Genomic DNA, 22,744 nt, shown 5'->3' on the forward strand with positions numbered 1-22,744 from the left:
GAGGCGAAGACAGGTGGATGCCTGGGACTCCCTGGTTAGTTAACCTACACATAGAGACTTCCAGGCCTAAAAATAGATCCTAACTTAAAAGCAGCATGGGTGGTGAGTGACATGTGGTTGACCTCTGACCTTCATGTGGATTTGCACATGAATGTACACATACGCATTCACAAACACATAGAACAACAAAGTAAATGCTCAAGAAGAAAGAGAAGTGGCCTCAGGGAGCTAGCTTCCTGGTGGGATGATGACTTGGTTTATATATGTGAAGTTTAGGGTCCTTAGTACTGTTAGAGAAAGGAGACAACCCCCAGGATGGGAGGAAATGTCTACAGCTCAAGCATCTGTACCTAGAATTCTGATGAACAGTTGGATAACAAAGCCATCCTTCACACCACCAGGAAGGCTGTGCCCTTTTTCATGTGTTACATTAGTTTGTCCTCAAAGCCAGGATGGGTGAGGATCAGCAGGGACCAAGGCTGAGTTAATGGAGAGGATGGACACCATCCAGCCAGTCTGGACCACACTCCTGGCTTGGCTCAGCATCAACTGCTGTCTGACCCTGAGATGCTGCACAGTCGCAGTCAGTAACAGAGCCCACATCATCAGGTGCTGCTGAGGATGCAACAGGGTCTTATGCATGAAGGACAGAGCAACAGTGGTAGCCATCGTGGTCTCTGAGGGGAGAGAGAAAGAAGAGAAGGAAGGGGAACTCTGACCTAGGGAAGAGTCCCCTGTGAGACACCACTGTGTGTTGAAAACGATCCATGTGAGATAGTTATTGACAGCAATGCTATTAAGTCAATTAATGGTTTAAGTACATTTATTAATGGTCAGACCAAGAGTGAGCACATGTCTCCAAAAAGTATGTAGGTGCCTAAGCTTAGCATGTTTAATGCAAAACCCACAAAGACCATAATTTACATCCTGCTTAGCTGAAGGTCAGATAATTTGAAATGTTCTTTTCTGGCAGAGCTGAGTACTTATCTTAGTTATAACATGACAGACAATTTTGAGTTATGACATCTTTATTTATTGTGGTTTCCTTTACACACTCCAGTTGATTCTTCTGCACCATGGACGTGTCCATGGGAATCTCAACCACATGTGAAGACAGACATGACTGCTGTGGGGGAACAGAGAGGGCTGAGAACTGTGTGAGCAAACACGAGATGGAGTCAGAGCATGGAGGACTCACCTTAGTCATGTCTGTGTGACCCTGCATGTTGTCTTGTGACATGTCTGTCCTCACTCTCTCGCTTGGTGCTAAGAACTATGAGGGAGACTGGTCTCTTCTCACTCATCTGCTGGTGCAGAATAAATTGTCCCCAAATGCACAGCTTGAAACAATAAACATGGAATATCCCACAGTGTCAGGCACCCATGAGGAGCCAGGCTGTGTGGTTCTTCCTCAGGGCCTCTCATGAGTCACACTGTTGGCTGAAGACCCGACAAGGGCTGGAGGTTCCATGTCCAATGGATTCTTATGACCACTTTCTTTTTTTTTCTCCTGGTGCTGTGGACTGAACCCAGGGTCTTGTGTTTTCTGGGTGAGCCCCCACCACTGACCTAACTCCAGCTCTCTCATGGCTTATGATGGGCAATCTCTCTGGGCTGCTCAAATGGTTGCTCACACTTGACTTCTGAGAGGGGATCAAGAGAGGTAGGGAGAGGGGGGGAAAAGAGGAGAAGCAGAAGAGAAAGAAGGAGGAGGGGAAAGCAAGAGAGAAGAGGAGGAAGCTAGGGGAGAGGGGAGGAGAGAGGTCAGGTGGAGAGGGCTTGGGAGGGGTTTGGGAAAAAACTTCCACAGCTGAGGCTGTGCACATGTAATCCCAGCTCTAGAGAGGCTGAGATGGGGAGACCAGGAGTGTGAGCACAGCCTGGGTGTTAGTTGTTTTCCTTGTTGCTGAGTCACAGTACCCAACAGAAGCAATTTGAACATAGAAGGGTTAATTTTGGCTCTTGAGTTCTTGGCAGAGCAGGCAGGGTGGCAGGTCAAGTTTCAATCTAAGGCTCCAGTGGGGATCACCATGCCCCATCCGAAGAATCAGGAAATGGAAATCTCTGTCAGAATTCAGCCAGTTAAATCCCTCTAGCTCACAGCTTTAGTAAAGTTAGTCACTGGGTTCCCAAAGCAGTGTCACCAGCAGGAGGACAAGGATCCAAACCCTTGAACCTCTGGAGACATTCTATATTCAAACCATAACTCTTCACTACGTAGCAAGATTCTGTTTCCTAAAGCAATACTGAACAAAAACCAGTGGGTAGGAGGGAAAGGCAAATCTGTAGTTTCATAACTCAAGCCTGTGATGCTTTCCCTGTTGGCTACCCACATTCTATCCATGAGATGCAAGTGATAACTGACACTGTCACAGAAAAGCCATCACTGCGGTGAAGAGTCTACATTGATGAAAACCTCATGATCGTGCAGAGTGGAACATCTCCTTATAGAACTAAATTATCTTGGGTTATGACTTAGTCCCCATAAGTACCACTCACCATTGAACATATTAAGTTTCATGTGTTGGGGTTCTCTAGAGGAACAAAAGTTATACAATGAATTTATGCATAAAGAAAGAGGATTTAGTATAATGGCTGAAAAACTGTGGTCCAATTAGTCCAACAATGGCTATCTACCAATGGAAGGTCCGAGAATGCAGTAGTTGTTCAGTCCACAGGACTAGATGTCTCACCTGACCTTCAGCATATGCTGGGATCCTGAGGGAATAGGCTCTGATGCCAGTGAAGGAGTGGACCTACCAGTGAGACTGAGAGCAAGCAGGCAGAGAGAGCAAGCTTCCTTCTTCCATGTCCTTTCTATAGGCCGCCATCAGAAAGCGTAGCCTGAATTAAAGGTGAATCTTCCCATCTCAGAAGATCCAGAGTAAACATGTCTCTCTCTGCTTACAATTATTATTCAAGAAACATTTCCTGACAGGTATTGCCTGATGCTTGATTTTACTTAATTCCAGATGGAGTCAAGTTGACAATCATAAGCCACCTGGTATCACCTTGACATATATCATGTCTCCTTAATTCATGCTTAATTTCCCATTGAACACAATAAGCAGGACTTAGCTATGTCTTTCATGGTTTAACTATTCCATGTACAATTGCAAATACAGTACATATTTAACATGTCAAAAATCACACCTAATATGATATAACTATGCTTTATCTGACCAGAAATGCATCATTAATTTTATAATAGGCAGTGATGTTCCTTGACAGTCATTCTTTTAGTAAGTCTAACTTGAATATTATATCCACTTGTATTTTCTGAATTGATGTTACATTGCAGTGATAAAGAAGTTGAGGAAATAAAACATAAATATCTGTATAAATACATTCTTAATCTTAAATGACAGAAGCACCCATGCCAATCATAATTCTAATTTCTTGAACTGGTCACACAGCCTTCACTGGTATTTGTAACTATGTCCCTCCACTATATATTCTATATTTCAGAACATTCAGCAAGCACTTCACCTGGTCTTTCCTCTCTCCTAGAGAAGAGACCCAGGCCTTCATCCCCTGTGTCATCCTAGCTGGGTTAAGTTGTAGTTTCGCAAGATATGTGGCTATGGTAACACAGAGATCCCCTGAGGGATCACATGAACTCCGGACATAATCTCTCTTCCCTTCACTGTGGAGAACCAATCCAATTCTGCTGGCTTATCTGGATCAATTACTCCACCTAACAATTACTCCATTCTTAGACTGTTGGATAAAAGCCATCAGAAACCCAAAGTGTCCCGGTAGAGGCCTGGGTTTTAAGTTCAGTAGAATGTTTGTTTTGTCTCCTGGCAGGAGTAATCCGACCTCTAGAACTAAAAATTCTAGGACAGCAGAATTTAGGTCATGGGAATAGGAATAAAAAAAACTTCATTTAGATTATAAGGGGTGATTGTGCATGGAACCTTTCCCTTTTCACTCCTTAACTCCTGGACCCGTGGGTTCTGGCTATGGGAGAAACCTTACCATATATAAGATAATGATTTAAAGCATGTATCACATTCAAGACAATGCAGCCACAGCCCTCCAGACTGTTCCCACATAACTGGCATGGTCTTCAAAGGGCCATTCCATCTTTCTATCAGGCCAGACAGCACTGGAGAGGTGCTGAAAGTTCTACATCTTGATCTGTAGGCAGCAAGAAGTGAACTGAGACACACTTCTCCAACAATGCCACAACAATTTCAACACTGCCACACCTCATAACAGTGCCACTCCCTGGGCCCAGCATTCAAACACTTTTGGGACAATCACCACATCCAGTAAGGAGGAGGGGAAAGGAAAAGCGAAAAGGAGGAAGTGAGGGGAGAGACGGGGTGGGGGTGGGGTGGGGGGGTGGACTCCACAGGCTCAAGATGTTATCTGCTGGTGTCCTTAGCTATTGGGTTGAAGCTAGTTGTCTGTAAGTTAGTAGACACTATTGTCACAGGTTTAGTTCTGACACAGAGGGAGACAAACATGGCTGTTCCAGAGAGGCAGCACTTAGCACAGGAGAAGGTGATTAGCCTCTGTCCTTCAATGTACCTGTCTCTCTACAGGACTGCAATCATATCAGCCAGCCAGGCTCTGCAGACCGATTGCTTTCAGGGGTTTTCCTTCACCAGCAGACAAGGCAGCTTCCCTCAGAAGTCTGATAGTCAAAGAAGGGAGAGCAAGTCTCTATTGCGCATATGCCCATTGCTGCCAGACAGGACGGTTACACAGTCCCCTAAAGAATGGGGGTCATGAACAGAGAGTTGTTGTGTTCTTTTCTAAGTGACTTACAAAGTACAGGACAGATGTAGGCCGCAGCCCTATCTGGTGACAAGGGGGCAGGGATCCTGCAGACATGCCCAGGAGATCCAGCGGGCTTGCTGAGAACACTTCTGGGCAATTTCCTTTCGGAAAGTGGTTCTTCCAGAATGAGCCTCTAAGTGCACATTACCAGAAATCATCCTGCCTGGCCATTTCCAGTCTGAGCACAGAGCACAACTTGTGCTTGCCAGCATTTCCTAAGAAGAGGGAGGAGCCCCTGGTGGGGATAAATAGGCATCAGTGTGCAGTGGAGAAAACAGTACGAAAAGCAGGCAGCCACCCGGAACATCAGGACTCAGCTGTCACAGACGCTGCCGGCGGGCATCAGCTCTGCAGGTAATGCCAGCATTCCTACCTTCTGGAGACATAGAAGGAGCCTTCCAAGGGCTCAGTGGTAATTATGATTATCTGAAGCCTTAGATGGAGGAGGGGTGATGAGTAGTTCCTGGGGCCCTGGGGTGGAGTCAGGGGACAATCTCTCCAGTCTGGGTCTTTTTGTCTCTGGAAGATGTGGGTACTATGGGCTATGCTCCTGGACAGTGAACGGAGCCTGCTTCTTCTGAGCCTCCACAGAAGTATTGAGACCTGAACTAGTCTGTGTGCTGCTGTTGGAGCCAGGGTGACACAGGACTGTTTTAGAGTCTCTCTAGGGGAGGTGGCAGCCCTGCCATGCTTACAGCTGACAGGCGCTGCCTGGGGGTCAGGGGCCCTCTTCCCTCGTAGATCCCATGGCTGAGCAGAGTGGATTCCCCCTCAACTAGGAAAGCAAAGAAGGAAAAAGCTCAGCCACTGATGTGGGTCTCCTGCTGCACGCACTGAGCCAGCCCTTTCCTCCGGAAACAGATTGGCACAAAATATTATTCAGTGCTTTTCCAAAGAAATGGTTGCATCACTTTGAAAGTAAATACAGGGTAAAGGCAGCCAACTTATTGAGATCCCTGGCTCCTCTGAAGGCATGTGACAGCCCTGGGGACAAGCAGCCTAGCTCCAACACGTCCTCCCTGCTCCCTCCCTGCTCTTCTCGTCTTCCCTGCCTTCCACCTTCCCTTTGTCTCTTCCTCCTCCTCTTCCTAGCCCTACCCCCTCCTATCTCTCTGCATTTCTTTCTTCTACTTTCTCACTTCCTGATTTCTCCAACCTCCCCTTCCGTTCCCTCCCTCCTCTTTTTCCTCTCCCTCCCACCCATTTACCATCCATTTGCACCTCTGGACACCTGAACAGATGCTAAAGGGGCTTGCCCGTGTTTACCACAATCACAATCATATAGCAGAAGTCCTTTAGGATGCTTGTGGCCCGCACTCCAGGGATGTATGGAAGAGATGGGCCTCTAGACATTCCCTATAACTAACCCCATTTAACCCGATAAGAAGCCAGACACTTACCAATAATGGACCCTGGGCTACTCACCAGGCTTCACATAGAGGTCCACCCATTTGCTTGCTACCACACAGCCATCCCAAGAGCCAAATCAAACTCTGCTCCAGGTGTCAGAGATGAACACCACCCACTTTTCTTCCCATCAGGAGGCCTTCCAAGGCTGAGGTGGAATCCACCATGTGGTTCCCTGGCAGGGATGAAGGACCTTGCCCTGTTTGTCCTTCCACCACGTGATTTAAGAGGGGCCAATAGTTTGGCACTGCACCGGATGTCACCAGTGCTGCCTCTCAGTTACTCTCCCCAAGTCCAACTTCATGCAGCAGATTCAGTCAAGGGCCTCGAGACTTCCCAGACTTGTCACCAAGAGGCCAGGTCAGGGCCAGTGCTAACTAGTGCTCCAAGGAGCCTACGTTCTGCAGTGGGGGTGGGGTGTGCACAGAGGAAGAGGAATCAGTCTTCTAATGGATCCTTCTGCAGAGAAGGAGAGAGACATTCTAATCAGACAGCTCTCGTTCCCATCCCTTTACCCCTCTTCTGGCTTGCTCTGCGACCCTGGCACGTCCGCGAGCCTCTTTGGATCGTGGTTCTCTGTAAGGAGAACCAGCTACTGCAACAGCACTTCCTCCCGTGATGACAACAGGAGCGCATGATGGGGTGCTACCATCTGAGTGGTCAGAGCTCCTCCATGCATGGTCAAGGAGGCACACAGGGGCAGCAGATCTGGGACACAGAGCAGCCCTGTGTGAGGACAAGGAGATGGTCAGGACACCACCTGGCCATCCCAGACTCTAATGATCTTTGCTTTTCAGATCAGAGAAGATGGCCCTCCTTGTAGCTCTGGGGCTCTTGATGGCGGCGATCTGCCCTGCTGTCCTCTGCCAACAAGAATGCACATTGGGGAGGAACACTGAACTTCAGGAAGATCAGAACAATGGGACACTAGTGGACAGTGTAACCCTGGCCTCCATCAACACCGACTTTGCTTTCAGCCTCTACAAGCAGCTGGCTTTGAATAATCCAGATAAGAACATCGTCTTCTCCCCATTCAGCATCTCATTTGCCTTGGCAGTCCTGTCCCTGGGAGCAAACAGCAATACCCTTAAAGAGATTCTGGAAGGTCTCAAGTTCAATCTCACAGAGACCCCCGAGGCAGACATCCACAGGGGCTTTGGGAACCTCCTCCACATGCTCAGCCAGCCAGGGGACCAGGTACAGCTCAGCACAGGCAGCACCATGTTTGTTGAAAAACGCCTGCAGATCCTAGCAGAGTTCAAGGAGAAGGCAAGGGCCCTGTACCAGGCTGAGGCCTCCTCAACTGACTTCCAGAAGCCTCAAGAGGCTAAGAATCTCATCAATGACTACGTGAGCAAGCAGACCCATGGGAAGATCAAGGACCTGATCTCAGACCTGGATGATCAGACAGTAATGGTGCTGGTGAATTACATCTACTTTAAAGGTGAGGATGGCCACTGGTTGGGGGTGGGGGGGAGATATGAACTGGGAATCTCATATCCTTATGCTGACCACTGGAAAGGAGGTACTCACAACCTTGGAGACATGGGTGCCTCATGTCTCTCTATCCATAGGCCTTACTTCTCCCTTATGTTTTTTTATGTAGTTATGGTTTCTGGTACATACTCCACAGCACCAGTGAGCCTTCATCCTAAGAGGGCTGAATTTGGCTATGACTTAAACTTGCTGACTATCAGAATGCATTTCAGAAACGAGCTGGACCTGGGCATGAAAACCAGGGATTCAGGAGAAGAGATTAACGAGAGGGAAGTGTCAGCCAGGCAGTGTTACATGTTTAGTTTATGACTGCTTTGTGGAAATTTGCTTTTGTGAAATTGCTGGCCCAGCAGCTTGAAGGTCAGAATGCCCAGGACACATGCACTCCGGGGCCAGTGAGTATAAGAGTTGGGTGTAAGAGAGTTGGGAGACTCAGCTGGGGATGTAATGTGGGTAAGGTTTGTAGGGGACATCCAGAGACCATACCCTCAATACTCTGCCTGGTAGAAATCAGGGAGCAAGGTGACAGACCTGGTGTAGATCTGGGCTGGATTAAGGAAAGTCCAGGGTAGAGGGAGGGCAGAATCTGAGACTGTGTGTAAAAAATGGAGGTGGCCACAGACAGATAAAGAGGAAATAAAGAACAGAGGACATGAAGACAGAATGGCTTGGGAATGTCTGAAGCACAGTGATGGCCTGAAGGATGAGACTGCAGGGCGTGGCTCTCTAGCATCAGGACCAAAGCTCCAAGGCTGCTGGGCTGTGAGGTAGGGATGTATGTTTAGATTACTGGATTCTGAGCCCAAGCAATTGCTTCAGTACCAAGTCCTGCAGGGTGTGTTGGTCATGGGGACATAAACTAGGAATCTGGGATAAGTGTTAATGGGATATCTGTGATTTGTGGAGGTGGCCATAGCCCATGTGTGAGCTGAAGACATGCTACTCACATTTTAGTCCACAATCTATGGGACGATGGACTGCCCATGGTGAGGACAAATTCAGTCTCTCTAGTCCTGTTTCCCCTCAAGCCTGTCCCACAAAACCTTGCCTTCTAGACACGATTCCTCCTGAGGAAGAAGGGGTCCTACCTCTCTCCAGGCTTCAGTCTCACCACTGTTATGCTCATCTCTCCCTTCCACACCCCTAGCCCAGAACCCCGACTGTTACTCAGGACTCCAGCAGCCAGGCTGTGGTTTGAAGCTCCCTTTCCAAACCAAGATTGGAGTCTCTTCTCAAATCTAGGAACTTGTCCACCTAATAAGTTTTTTTTTCCAATCCAGCATTTGCCACCTCTGAGGGACACTCTGTGTTGTTGATGATGGGTTGATTGTTGTCATAAGTTAGAAGCTGGACAGAAATGGGATTGAGGTGGGGACTCTCAGGTGATGTTACTATCTGATGATCTGCTTCATTTTTAGGAAAATGGAAGACGCCATTTGACCCTCTTGACACATTTGATTCTGAGTTCCACTTGGACAAGAAGAGGACTGTGACAGTGCCCATGATGAACATTGAGGACCTGACCACACCCTACTTCCGGGATGAGGAGCTGTCCTGCTCAGTGGTGGAGCTGAAGTACACAGGCAATGCCAGCGCCCTGTTCATTCTCCCTGACGAGGGCAAGATGCAGCAGCTGGAATCCAGCTTACAGCCAGAGACCCTGAGGAGATGGAAGGACTCTCTGAGACCCAGGTGAGTGTCCATAGCAACCAGAGCTGTGGCTCCCCATCCTGCTGTCACCCTAAAACCCAATGTTCCTGTTCCTCATAGTCTCACTTGTACCCTGTGTAATGATGAGAGAGTCAACAGGTCCTATGGATTGAGGTCAATATTCCTCTGTTGACCCGGTAGTTTTGGGCCTGTTTTACTGTCATTTTTGTTGTTCACAAGATGACATCAGCTAGAGCAGGGGCTGGGGATTCTGTGTCTAACAGGCTATAATTTCAAGGAATCTTGAATGGGTTATGGAAAGCAGAGGGGAGCGAGGTTAGGGTGATATCAGCTCTGAGCATCATTCTGCCCTGTGAAGCCATCTCATTGCCTCATCACTCACTCATTTACCATTCATGGAATGATGGCTTGAAGACCTACTATGTGCCAAGCTCTGGTTTAGATCATGAGAGGATATCAGAAACTCAAACACAAATTTTCTTACCCTCGAGGGCTCTTCTTTAATTGACAAGGAGAGAGAATACAACGAATCATTATTTGATTAGTTAAAAGGTGATGAGGGATGAGGTTGAGAAGGGATGGGTTCAAGAATAATAAGGAGAGCTCGATTCTGATGCGGTATGGAATTTCAAATGGAAGGGTCATCAGGAGAAATCTGAAGGTCCACTCGGCAGCAGAAGGAGTGCATATTGAGAATATTGGAGGAAAGCATTCTCTGCAGAGAAATAGCTACTACCAAGCCACCTTGCTTGCCCCTGCAAACACTCCCAGGCACTAATGGATAACTGATGTATTACCAAGAGGAAAAACTAGCGGTGTAGGCATGGGTGGAAAGAGGACTGCTCCCCAGTGACAGGGTTGTCTCTGGTTCCCCAGCTACAAGGTGTATTGATGGGGCAATGGCATGCAGTGACTCTTAATTTCCTTTTTCATTCTCAGGATGATCAATGAGCTCTACATGCCCAAGTTCTCCATCTCCACTGACTACAGCCTGGAGAACATCCTTCCACAGCTGGGCATCAGGGAAGTCTTCTCCACACAGGCTGACCTGTCTCGGATCACAGGAAACAAGGTCCTGAAGGTCTCTCAGGTAAACTGAGACACACTGGGTGGTTTTCATTGGGGCCTGAATGTGCGTGGTGAAGGCCAGGTGTGTGTGGGATGTCAAGTATGTGAGAAAACCTGCATTTCTGAGATTCCCTCACCTAGGAGAGCTGCATTACAGCCTGTATACCTCTGCTGGATACCGAGCAGCCAGTCCCTCCTCTTCCCCATGAACATAATCTCATCCAGGAGCCCAGAGCAGGGTGGGCTTACACTTGTGCTGTAATGCAGTTACTACCCAGAATGCACTGCAGGAGAAAGCACTTACAGCCTCTGCATCTTCCCTGCAGCGCTGGAGAGTACTTCCTGACAGGCACACAGAGCAGTAGCAGTAATGAAATCACAAGGGATGAATAATAGTTGAGGTAAAAAGCTTAAGAACAGGAGAGATGATGTCTTAGGACCTCACACTACATTCCCAGATGCACAGCCTGGCCATGCCTAGTGTTCTGTCCAGTGTCCACTCAGAGCCCTGGGCTCAGGTCTGTACAGCAGGGCATGGCAGTGTGGGAATGAGAAGCCATGTCCTGTGCATTGCTGTCGCGTGTCCCCAGGAGGCTGCAGCAGGAGGGATGCTGAAGCCTGCACTGGCCGTCAGCACCCTGGCTGCTCCCTCGGGGTCTCCTGAGAAGCTGATGTGGAGTAAGGACTGGGGTTGCCTATACCCATCCCCCAGTGTGTAGTGGATTTGAGGGCAACACAGATTCTCAGAGACTGAGCAGACCCCGGGCATGCCTCATCTCACACCCTGAGCAGAGACTTGGAAACCCCAGGGTGAGAGCTCGTGCAAGGAACAAACACCTTCACCACAGAATCTGCTCTCCTCCCTCCTGGTCTCCAGTGAGTGATGTCTTTCTCCTCAGGTCGTCCACAAGGCTGTGCTGGACGTGGCTGAGACGGGCACAGAGGCAGCGGCTGCCACAGGAGTCAAAATTGCCTTAATGTCTGCAAAACTGGACCCGTTTATTGTGAGTTTCAACAGGCCATTCCTGATGATTCTCTCCGACACTCATACTCAGTCTGTCCTCTTTTTGGCCAAGATCACGAACCCCAAATGATTTTAAAACTTCCCAAGTGTTGAGACTTCTTCTCAGGAGCCAGGGATTAAGCCTGTTTGTGGGTCTCTACGTGCATTTTGATTTCCATGCTCTGATTGTCTGTGGCATGCCTGGATTGGACAATGACAGTGACTGACTGTATGACTCCCACATGCACAGGGACCTGCGGACAGTCAGTGTCAGGCTCCCAGTCCTCTTGGCAGCACTAGCTAATGTTCCCGAGCCTGAAGTCTGTCTCTGTGTCCCCTCCCTGCAGCCTCTCATGTATCTGCCCCTATTTAAGGCCTGGGCAATGGCAGGTAGGCTCTGCCCCTTGGACAATGGCAGGTAGGCTCTGCCCCTTGGGCAATGGCAGGTAGGCTCTGCCCATATCTAGCATCTGGCTATGTCGGCCTGCATCTTCAGCAGCCTTTCTGGGATTGTGCAAGAATATAGGCCAACCATGTGGCCCTCAGCCCAAGACTGAGAAGGGACCCGGGTCCCGACTCTGTTTCCAGCATCCGGTACCGCTTGGTGCCCAGTTCCCGCCTCACACTTTTCCTGTTGCACCACTGGCCCTGCAGGGGCTCCTGACCTTGGCCCACATGTGGCACAGTGTTGGGAGAGCTCATTCCTGCAGCTCTGCATGGAGCCTGCTTCTCAGACCTGCTGCTCTCACACGAGTACACATGATTAGGGCAGCGAACCTTTTTCTAGATTCCCCGCCGAGCAACCTCATGCAGCAGACCGATGCTTCACCTTTCTTATCCAAAATGCAGGGTTTGGAACAAAGTTTCAATAAACGTATAAGTGCATAGAAAGTTGCCAGGCAGTGTTCACTGGGCTCCTGATGGTAGGGTGTCACCTCTAGTGACAACAGGGTAGTAGTGAATGTCACTCACACTTTGTGACTTAGAAGGAACATGAACACCCATATACCCATTAGCAGATTCCTCCATTTTCAACACATAAAACACCCATATATATGTATATATATCTTTTTATATATATACATGTATATGTTTATATACACTCAAATACATGCACACACATATGCATACACACACATATATATTAAGAAATGGAGAGGCATCAAATACACACACACACACACACACACACACACACACACACACACACCCCTCCATCTCTTTCTCCCTTTGGAGTGATCTGAAGTAAATTCTAGCTCTTCTTTTCTAAGAGTTTTTCCTCTCCGTCTCCATATAGACTCATATGACATAAAAGCAGACATTTAGGAGTGTTCGTCATGGTGGCATTAGTTCCACGAGCTCCGAATGCTGTTGGATATGAAGGGAGCCAGAGTGGGTTAGGTTCCCAAGCCTCCCTGAAACAATAAAAACCCTCGAGTGTTTGTCAGTGACAGCAAAGCCCAAAGGTATCCAAGGGCAGCAGTAAAGCGTCAGTCGTGAATCATGTCGCAGTCCTCATCAGGTGGATTTGCCTTTCTGGGGACGGCACTGGGACTTGAACTCAGAGCCTCACACATACTCAGAAAACACCCTCGCCCTGAGTCTCCCCAGCCCTCTCCTTACTTTTTTGCTTTGACAAAGTGCCTTACTAGGTTTCCCTGATCGAGCTTAAGCTCGCCATGAGATATTTCCTCTTGGCCCCCAAAGAAAGAGCAGGGCCGGGCAGTGGTGGCGCACGCCTTTAATCCCAGCACTCGGGAGGCAGGGGCAGGCGGATCTTTGTGAGTTCGAGGCCAGGCTGGACCGATAGCCTCCAAAACAATACAGAGAAACCCTGTTTCATAAAAACCAAAAAAAAAAGAAAAAGAAAAAGAAAGAGCAGATGAAATGACACTAAAATGCACTTCCGTTTCTCCTCATTGTGAGAGGGCAAAGCTCGTAACCTGGCAAGGAGGGACTGCAGCTGGAGAAGTCCTCCCCACAGGCCTGGGAGTGACACGGAGGAGCACTGCTCCCCACTCCGAGACTGGGTGGGGCCACCCCCCCCCCCACCTGACCATCTTGTTCACCAAGGAAAAGGATCCAGCAGCTGGGCCTTTCCTGCCTGCCCTCATTAGAGCTCGGAGAACCTCCCCTCAGGCCTCACATTTCCTTCCTGCCTGGGCCTAGTGTAGTCGTCTTACCTAACCACCAACACGATTTTCCAGTTGGTCTAGCCTCAAACTAATTTATTCACTGCTGAATAGAAACCATACCCATTGATAAGTCACTGCCATCTCCCCTCCCCAGATTTCCTAACAACTATCAGAACACTGGGCATGCATATTAATTACTCTATCTGGATACTGCATGTACGTGACGGAGACACATCACACAGGCCCGCCTGTGTCTGGCTTCTTTCACTGAGCTCACTGGCGGGGTCACACATACTGCAGCAGGAAATGGTTTCTCCTTCCTTTGTCTAGCACAGTAATAGTGCTTAGCTAGAGCCCGCTCTGCTCATCTGTTCAATGATGGTGTGTGCTTGAGTTGCAAGCCTTTTGCTGACTCTGAAGAACCATCATGGAGACTGAGTCCTCTTCCTCTGTGTATATACCTACATTGCATCATGGGACTGTCAGCCTTTCCAAAGGCGTCGCCCCATTCTGCATTCCTACTGGCTAAATAAGGCTTTGAAATCCTCCTAGCCATGAAGATACTTATTATCTTTCCTTGACATTTTAAATAAATTAATCAATCTGTATTCATGTATTTGGTAATTTTTTTGAGTGTGTGTGTGATATGGGGGATAAAACCCAGGGTTCCCTGCTTTCCGAAGACAGTCTTTCTGGTCGGTGGGCATGAAGGATGGCTTTGTCATCCAACTGTTAAAGTTCTTCAGCATTCTAGGTACAGGTGTCTGAGCTGCAGCCATTTCCTCCCATCCTGGGGACTGCCTCCTCACTCTCACAGTACTGGGACCCAGAACCTGGCATACTCAAGGCAAGGCAGCATTATACCACTAAACTGCATTCCCAGCCCTCGTTTTGTTTCTCTTTTGTGGTGTTTTGAATAAAATGGCCCCATAAGCTCATATATTTTAATGCTTAGGGAGTGGCACTATTCCAAAGGATTAGGATGTGTGCCTTATTAGAGAAACTGTGTCACTGGCGGTGAGCTTTGAGGTTTCAAAAGCCCAGCTAGACCCAGTGGCTATCTCTCCCTTCTGCCTAAAGATCCTGATGTAGAATTCTCAGCTACCTCTCCAGCATCGTATCTGTCTGTGCTTCAGCATGCTTCCCCTCATGCTGATAATGGACTAAACCTCTGAAACTGTAAGCAAGCCCCAATTAAATGTTTTCATTTATAGAAGCTACTGTGGTCAGGGTATCTCTTCACAGCAGTAGAACCTTGACCAAGATATTTCGAACAGTTATTTAATGTATGTTTATGTGTTTATGAATGTATATAAGTGCATCCATGTGTATAACCATATGAAGGTCAAAGGTCAACCTCATTCATTCATTCTTGGGTGCCATCCATTTAGTTTTCAGAATAGGGTTTCTTCATAGGACTGAACTGCCTAGGGTGGCTGGCCCGGGAGTTCCAGAGATCCACCAGTCTCTACCTCCCCAGAACTGTGGTCATAAGTCGATGTGACCATACTTGGCTTTTTAGTTCTGTGTCAGGGACTAGAACTCAGGTCCTCATGCACTGAGACAAGCACTTCACCCACCTCACCGTGTCCCCAGTCCTCATCCTCTTGATAGTGTCTTTAGATGCACAAAGCCTGGCCTACTTAAGGCCCAAAGAAAAGAAGCCAGCAGACCCCGACCTGAATGCTCTGAAACTGTGATTTCAACCAAACCTTTGCTTCCCTCAGTGGGCTGTCTCAGCTGTGTTGTCCCAGTGACAAAAGGCTAACTGACACCCCCCTCTACATACTGTCTGCTCCATGACCTCAGTAACATCAGAAAACATACAGGTGCAGCCAGCTGGGCGGCGGCTCAGCATCCTCTCAGAAGGCTCTGGAGTTGCCTGTGATGGTTTTTGTGGGAGAAAGCTTGGTGAGGATCTGTAGATGAAGCAGTTCGTAGTGGCCACCCCTTGGGGACCCTCCCATCTGGGTGGGTTAACCCTTAGATGCTTTGTCCTGCCCTAGTATGGAGCAGAGGTCTCAGCACTCATTGCTGTAAACACACTGCGGAGTTTGTTCATTGTAAGACAAACTGGGAATGAGCCGTCATGCATTGCACATCCTACTACATTCTGCTTAGCAAGTTGCAATCCATCCTGGGAGTAAGGACTAGTCTCTGAGGGAGGATGTCGTAGCCATTCCGGGGAGGCACGGGCACCATGGGTTCTGAAATGTACGGTGGCTCGAAGTGTCCTCTGCAGGGAGGTCATCTTGATGCCTGAAGGCAGCTGCCTCAGTGCCTTCCTGGGCTGTGCCAACAGATGTGGCTGAAGGCTGGGAGGAAGAGACAGCCTGGCCCTTGATGGTTGTCATAATCATTGCCACAACTACTCTTGTCTCTTCCATAGTGATCCATGGTTGATAGTCTCTGATTATTGATATGTGGACATGAGACCTTGGCAATTACCTGTCAAGTGATTTGTCAGAGTCTCAAGATGAATGTGTCAGATTCCTGGCCATGTGGCAGAGGCCAGGAAGGTAACTCTTGGTGCATAGCCTTTTGAGACCACCTCACCACACAACCACTTTCTTTAAGTTCCTATAAAGTGAGCATTTAGCATGTAGAAGCCCCTGAGCCCTGCATGAAGTTCCCAGGCGTTCGATCTCAATAAACTGCAGTTTCCAGGCACCTACTTTCCCCTCCATAGTCCTTTACCTCCATTGCACATTGGGCCTTCCCTATATAAGATTCATCACCAAGATGACATTTGATGGCCAAGAGGTGGGGGAATCCTCGTTCCCCAAGGAATGAGGAAAAGTGAACACTGATATCTAGGTCCTAGACCCCCATAAGAGGCAGACTCTGATTTGGACACAAGTTCTCAGCTTGAGATGCATTCAGCCCCAGCATCCTTATATACTTATAGACCTGGACTGAATCCAGGGAAAATGGTGGGATACAGCTGGGGCATGTCAGTGCTCGCAGAGTGCTGGTGGAGCTCCAGCCTCAGGACCTTTCCTGCTACACGTTGGAAAGATGGTTGGGACACTTGCTTGCTTTCAATAGATGGGTCCCCTTTTGCTCTCTCTGCATGGCCTTCAGGGAATGATATCTCAGGGAAGGGGACACTTTGAGTGGCCTACCAGGCTGCAATTCTCTGCTGATCTCATGTCCACCTGCTCAAGAGTGTCCCCAGGAGCCTTAGACTCAAGCATGTGTCAACTGAATGTTCAGCCTTCCCTCTCCGTGCAGACTGCAGGCTGTGTCTACGGGCTCAGAGGATTCTCCATGAATACCAAGTGCCCCAACCCAAATGCATCAAGGCCTCCTCTCCTCCATCTACACACCAAGAAAGCTCACCCCTTGAGCTGAATTATCAATTCTCCTCTCCAGCTGTTCCCCAAAATGCCCTCAGTAACAATCCCCACTTCTGCACAACTCAGTTTTCTGCATTGTAACCACACAGACCAGCTTTCCTAAGACAGGAGCCCCGATTAAGCCCTCCAGTGCTCCCTGTGACACTGAGTAGTTCCAGAATCCTCCCAGAGCCGGGCTCTATGCCATCCTGTGGCTGTAATTGCTTCTTCCTCTTCACCAGCCTTCTGCTCTGCTGTGCCTAAGGCCCCCTTCCTCTCAGGCTCTTAGAGATGCCTCCATTGTTCTTCACCTGCTCAAAGCATTCTTTCTGGTCATCTGACCACCTTCTCATCATCTTCTGACCTCAGCACAGAGGTCACATGATCATTAGACTCATTTGGGTGCTCTCTGTGAAGCATCCAGAGCCTTGTTTTATGATCTACCTGCCACTGCCATGGTGATGTCTCTGGCACAGGACCCTGGCTTGGTGAAGACTGTTCCTTCTGGCATCAGGACCCTAGGAAGAACATTCCAGCTGTTATGATGCCGAGCTATGTGATCTTGGGAAAATGGCTAAACTTCTCTGTGCCTCAGTTTTGTCATCCATAAAAGGGAATAATAATAGCATGATGGTTAAACGGCCTACATGTCACAAGAGTGTGAGTGACAATCTCCACTACACTGTGTTGTTATCAAAGGCCACACCCTTGCCAACAGGAGCAGAGTGAATATTGTCTGGCCACTTTCTATGCAGTTATATGTTTACTGACCCTTTGCTGCAAGCCCTGCATTTTGGGTGCTGAAGTTGGAGGTGCCCATCTTCATGTGAGGTTGGTCAATTGCAAACTTAGAAAATGGGTACTCTGTCTTAAATAGGGTACTCTGCCGTAGGGGGAAAGGAGTTGGTCTGATCAACAAGTCCTTCAACATGAGTGAAGGCTCCGATAGTGGGCCAGATACGTTCATGGCCAGCATCTGCTGTAAGAGGTGGTGGCTGGGAGAGCCTAGGGACGGGAGGAGAGAAAGCATAAGGCAAGAACTTGTCACCAGGTGGTACCCAATACAGGAATGAGATTTAGTGCAATAGGTTCTCTTCTCAGTCCTGGGCTGGATCCTCATGGATTGACTTGTAAGCTTGCATGATTCCACCAAGGCAATGGAAGCTGAAGGCAGATGTGTCTAGAGACCACACTGGGACTGAGTCTACTTGCCAGTGCCCACATTTAGGGTACAGGCACATACAGGGGAGTGAGCAGGGAGAGGGCATAAAGATAGATTCCAGGTTTAGAAACATAAGCAGGTGCTCCTAAGAGCCCTGAGAGTCTGTCACTAACAATCCAAGGCACCTGTGCATGTAGGAACCATGGAGTTAGTCACAGTCACTGTCTAAGTCAGGTATACACAGCCAGTCAGATCATGGAGTTCAGAATGTACACACCCAAATGCAGGCTTTCTCCTGGGCTCCTGGGCTCCTGGGCAGGAGGCTATCCCCTTGTGAAGCTGTAGCCTCATTTGGGGTTTGTGATCTTGGCCAGAAAGAGGGTAATTTGAGTATTCGTTTCAGAGTCAAGCATCAGGAATGGCCTGCCAAAAAGCACTATCATATTTCCCAGCATTGCACAGAGAAAGACAATTTTGACTCCTGTGGCAGCCGCTGCCTCTGTGCCCGTCTCACCCACGTCCAGCACAGCCTTCTGGACGACCTGAGGAGAAAGACATCACTCACTGGAGACCAGGAGGGAGGAGAGCAGATTCTGTGGTGAAGGTGTTTGTTCCTTGCACGAGCTCTCACCCTGGGGTTTCCAAGTCTCTGCTCAGGGTGTGAGATGAGGCATGCCCTGGGTCTGCTCAGTCTCTGAGAATCTGTGTTGCCCTCAAACCCACTGCACACTGGGGGATGGGTATAGACAACCCCAGTCCTTATTCCACATCATCTTCTCAGGAGACCCCGAGGGAACAGCCAGGGTGCTGACGGCCAGTGCAGGCTTCAGCATCCTTCCTGCTGCAGCCTCCTGGGGACACGCGACAGCAATGCACAGGACATGGTTTCTCATTCCCACACTGCCATGCCCTGCTGTACAGACCTGAGCCCAGGGCTCTGAGTGGACACTGGGCAGAACTCTAGGCATGGCCAGGCTGTGCATCTGGGAATGTAGTGTGAGGTCATAAGGCATCCTCTCTCTATTCTTAAGCTTTTTATCTCGACTGTCATTCATCCCTTGTGATTTCATTACTGCTACTGCTCTGTGTGCCTGTCAGGAAGTACTCTCCAGTGCTCCAGGGAAGATGCAGAGGCTGTAAGTGCTTTCTCCTGCAGTGCATTCTGGGTAGCAACTGCACTACAGCACAAGTCTAAGCCCACCCTGCCCTGGGCTCCTGGATGAGATTATGTTCATGGGGAAGAGGAGGGACTGGCTGCTCGGTATCCAGCAGAGGTATACAGGCTGTAATGCAGCTCTCCTAGGTGAGGGAATCTCAGAAATGCAGGTTTTCTCACATACTTGACATCCCACACACACCTGGCCTTCACCACGCACATTCAGGCCCCAATGAAAACCACCCAGTGTGTCTCAGTTTACCTGAGAGACCTTCAGGACCTTGTTTCCTGTGATCCGAGACAGGTCAGCCTTTGCGGAGAAGACTTCTCTGATGCCCAGCTGTGGAAGGATGTTCTCCAGACTGTAGTCAGTGGAGATGGAGAACTTGGGCACGTAGAGCTCATTGATCATCCTGAGAATAAAAGAGGCGTATAAAGGCACTGGCCTCCAGGTGCCATTCAATCCACTTAGTAGCTGGGGAGTCATAGTCAACCTCTCACTAGACAGTAGTCCTCTTTCCATGCATGCCTAGATCACTTGATTTTGCTTTTCCTAATGCATTAATTATCCATCAGTGCGTGAATGTGTTTACAGGACCCAGGCATTGGGGATTGCTACTAGACATTTCTCTCCTGAGAATGATTTCCTCTTAGATCTACAAAATGCAATCCATCCCCTGTCCTGGACCCTCAGACATCTCCTAATGATCCTTTAAAACTGCACACTTCAGCACCTGACTGTAGCTTTCATTACACCTGGACCTTCCCACCTGTGCCTCACCCCATCTCAACATTTTTTCCTCCCTGAGACATGGTTTCTCTGTTTAACTCAACTCTGACTGTCCTGGAGCTAGACCTGAATCAGAGATCCACCGGCTTCTGCCTCCTGAATGCTGGGATAAATCTGTGTGCCCCACCACTGCTCAAGAACCCCCCCCCAAGTTTTGAACATGTGCAAGGAACCACAACTATATTAAAAAAATCTCAAAGCAGAAGTAAGGTCTGCTAGTAACAAGAAGTGAGGCCCCCATGCATTCAAGACCATGAGCCACTCCTTTCCAGTGGTCAGCATAAGGACACAATGTACCCAGCCTCCACCCTTTTCATCCACCCTAAAACAGTGGCTATCCTCACCTTTAAAGTAGATGTAATTTACCAGCACCATTAACGTCTGATCATCCAGATCTGAGATCAGTTCCTTGATCTTCCCATGGGTCTTTTTGCTCACGTAGTCATTGATGAGCTTTTTGGCCCCATGAGGCTGCTGGAAGTCAGTTGAGGAGGCCTCAGCTTGATACAGGGCCCTTGCCTTCTCCTTGAATTCTACCAGGATCTGCAGGCGTTTTTTCAACAAACATGGCGTTGCCTGTGCTGACCTGCACCTGGTCCCCTGGCTGGCTCAGCATGTGGAGGAGGTGCCCAAAGCCCCTGTGGATGTTTCCCTCAGCCGTCTCTGTGAGATTGAACTTGAGACCTTCCAGAATCTCTTTAAGGGTGTTTCTGCTTGCTCCCAGGGACAGGATGGTCAGGGCAGTTGAGATGCTGAATGGGGAGAAGACGATGTTCTTATCTGGATTCTTTAAAACCAGCTGCTTGTAGAGGCTGAAGGCCAAGTTGTTGTTGATGGAGGCCAGGGATAGACTGTCCACTTGTGTCCCATTGTTTTGGTCTTCATGGACTGCAGTGTTCCTTCCCAATGTGCCATCTGGTTGGCAGAGGACAGCAGGCGAGACACCTGCCATTATCTATTCTCCTGGTTGAAAAGCAAAGATCCTTTTAGTCTGGATGCCCAGGTGGTGTCCTGACCACCTCCTGGTACTCCCACCTGGCCTGCATTGTGTCCCTGCTCTGTTGCTACTTGATGCCTTTGTGACTGTCATGGTAGGTGCTCTGGCCACTCTAATACAGTAACATGTCCCCTGCTCCTCAGATGAAGTGCTGTAGCAATAACCAATTTTCCTGACAGAGAGTCAAGACCCAGAGAGTTGAAGGAGCATGCCTGGGACACAGAATAAGGAAAAGAAGAAACTGGGGACAGGCCTGGTGTAATCTTAATGTCTTATCTCCTCTTCTGGAGTGGTTTAAGGACAACATAGAAAGAGTGGGACCCTCCTCCTTATCATTCTGCCCACGATCCCATCACCAATGTCTAGACAGGACTTCTGGAAGGATCCTTGGACCAGTTAAGTAGCAGGGAACCCACCCCACGCTCTGTCAGACAAGTCTAAGAAATCTCAAGGCCTTGGGCTGAATCTAGTACAAGTGTCTGGGAGTGTGGTGGAGTAATTGAGAGACAACCCCGGAGATGTCCGGTGCAGGGCTGAAGCCCTGGCACCCCTGAGAACAGGTCTTAGAAGGACGAGTGTGGGATGCTTCTTTCAGCCCTGCAAGGATACCACATGGTGGTTTGTAACTCAGGCTTGGAAGGCCTCCCGGCAAGAAGGAAAATGAATGCTGTCTGAGTCTCTGACACCTGAACCAGATTTCATTTCGGCTATCAGGACGGCTGTGTGATGGTAGCAAACAAATGGCTGGGCAGCCTGGTGAGTGGTCACGTTATTAGTAAACATGTCTGGCTGATTATGGGCATTGGGGTTGTTTGTGGGGGAATATGCAGAGGGCCATCTCCAACATACACCCCTGGAGTGGGGGGCACAGGCATCCTAACAGTCTACAAATGAAAGCTTGTGGTCATGGTAAACATAGTCGCCCCCCCCTTAGACTCTCTCAACTGCGTAGAGGAGATAGAGGAGAAGGTTCCATCTACAGGAATGGGAAAGAGAGGGAAAGATGGGCACAGGAGCAGGTGTGAGGAAGTGTAAGGAAGGGGGCAGGAGGCTATGAGCAGGGAGGGAGCCAAGGGGAAGGCACAGGGGAGAGAAGGCTAGAAGAGGGAGGGGGCAGGGGAGGGAGGTGTTGGAGCTGAGCCCCGAGTCCTCAGGGCTGCGACAGGCCTGCAGAAGGACCAGGAGCGTCAGCTGCGTTTACCCCGTGTTTACTGTCAGACTGACGCAATTGATTCCTTGGAAAACCACTCAACAATATTTTACTTCAAAACTATTTCCACAGAAAACAAGCTAGTCTGTTTGTGCAGGAGAAAACCTAGAGGCAGAGCTGCTGTCATCCTTTCCTAGCTAGAAAGGGCGGAGTTCCTCTTCTTAGCCACGGATCTACGAGGGAGGTGGGTCCCTTGGCCCTGAGCCACCTCTCCCAGAGGGGCTCTACAGCAGTCCTGTCTCATCCTGGCTCCAACAGCAGCACATGGACTAGGCAAGGTCTCAGTACTTCCTGCGGAGCATAGGAAGGAGCAGGCTCCGTTCACTCTCCAGGAGCATAGCCATGGCATCCACATCTTCCATAGACGTGAAGACCCAGACTGGAGAGAAGATTCATATGTACCCCAGAAATGTCCCGGACTCCCAATCTAGTGCTCCAGAAACAACTCCTCACCATCCACCAAATCAAGTCCATAGGTCACCATCATTGCCACAGTCCTGGAAAGGTTCCTCTGTCCCT

At 49.0% G+C, this 22,744-nt stretch overlaps 2 protein-coding genes across 2 annotated transcripts; one reads left to right on the forward strand and one right to left on the reverse strand.

Annotated features, from left to right (window-relative positions):
• Positions 1–5,019: 5,019 nt before the first annotated feature.
• LOC110340613 (serine protease inhibitor A3N) lies at positions 5,020–14,180 on the forward strand. Its single transcript, XM_040742562.1, has 5 exons — positions 5,020–5,145; positions 6,996–7,642; positions 9,114–9,387; positions 10,306–10,456; positions 11,334–14,180. Exons 2-5 carry the CDS (start codon positions 7,006–7,008, stop codon positions 11,526–11,528), a joined length of 1,257 nt encoding a protein of 418 aa, XP_040598496.1. The 5' UTR covers positions 5,020–5,145; positions 6,996–7,005; the 3' UTR covers positions 11,529–14,180.
• Positions 14,181–18,386: 4,206 nt separating this feature from the next.
• On the reverse strand, positions 18,387–20,970 carry LOC121139544 (serine protease inhibitor A3N-like). The gene is given in 4 exon segments (XM_040743405.1): positions 18,387–18,614; positions 19,491–19,641; positions 20,281–20,576; positions 20,578–20,970. Coding segments are annotated over 4 exon segments (1,035 nt in total). The 3' UTR covers positions 18,387–18,419.
• Positions 20,971–22,744: the final 1,774 nt, after the last annotated feature.

Source organism: Mesocricetus auratus, unplaced genomic scaffold (genome assembly GCF_017639785.1).
Source record: "Mesocricetus auratus isolate SY011 unplaced genomic scaffold, BCM_Maur_2.0 Super-Scaffold_15014, whole genome shotgun sequence".
NCBI lineage: Eukaryota > Metazoa > Chordata > Mammalia > Rodentia > Cricetidae > Mesocricetus > Mesocricetus auratus.

Coding starts and splice junctions, on each gene's coding strand:
- LOC110340613 (XM_040742562.1), top strand. CDS start 7,006: ATGGCCCTCCTTGTAGCTCTGGGGCTCTTGATGGCGGCGATCTGCCCT. Junction 7,643..9,113: donor GAATTACATCTACTTTAAAG/GTGAGGATGGCC, acceptor CTTCATTTTTAG/GAAAATGGAAGACGCCATTT. Junction 10,457..11,333: donor AGGTCCTGAAGGTCTCTCAG/GTAAACTGAGAC, acceptor CTTTCTCCTCAG/GTCGTCCACAAGGCTGTGCT.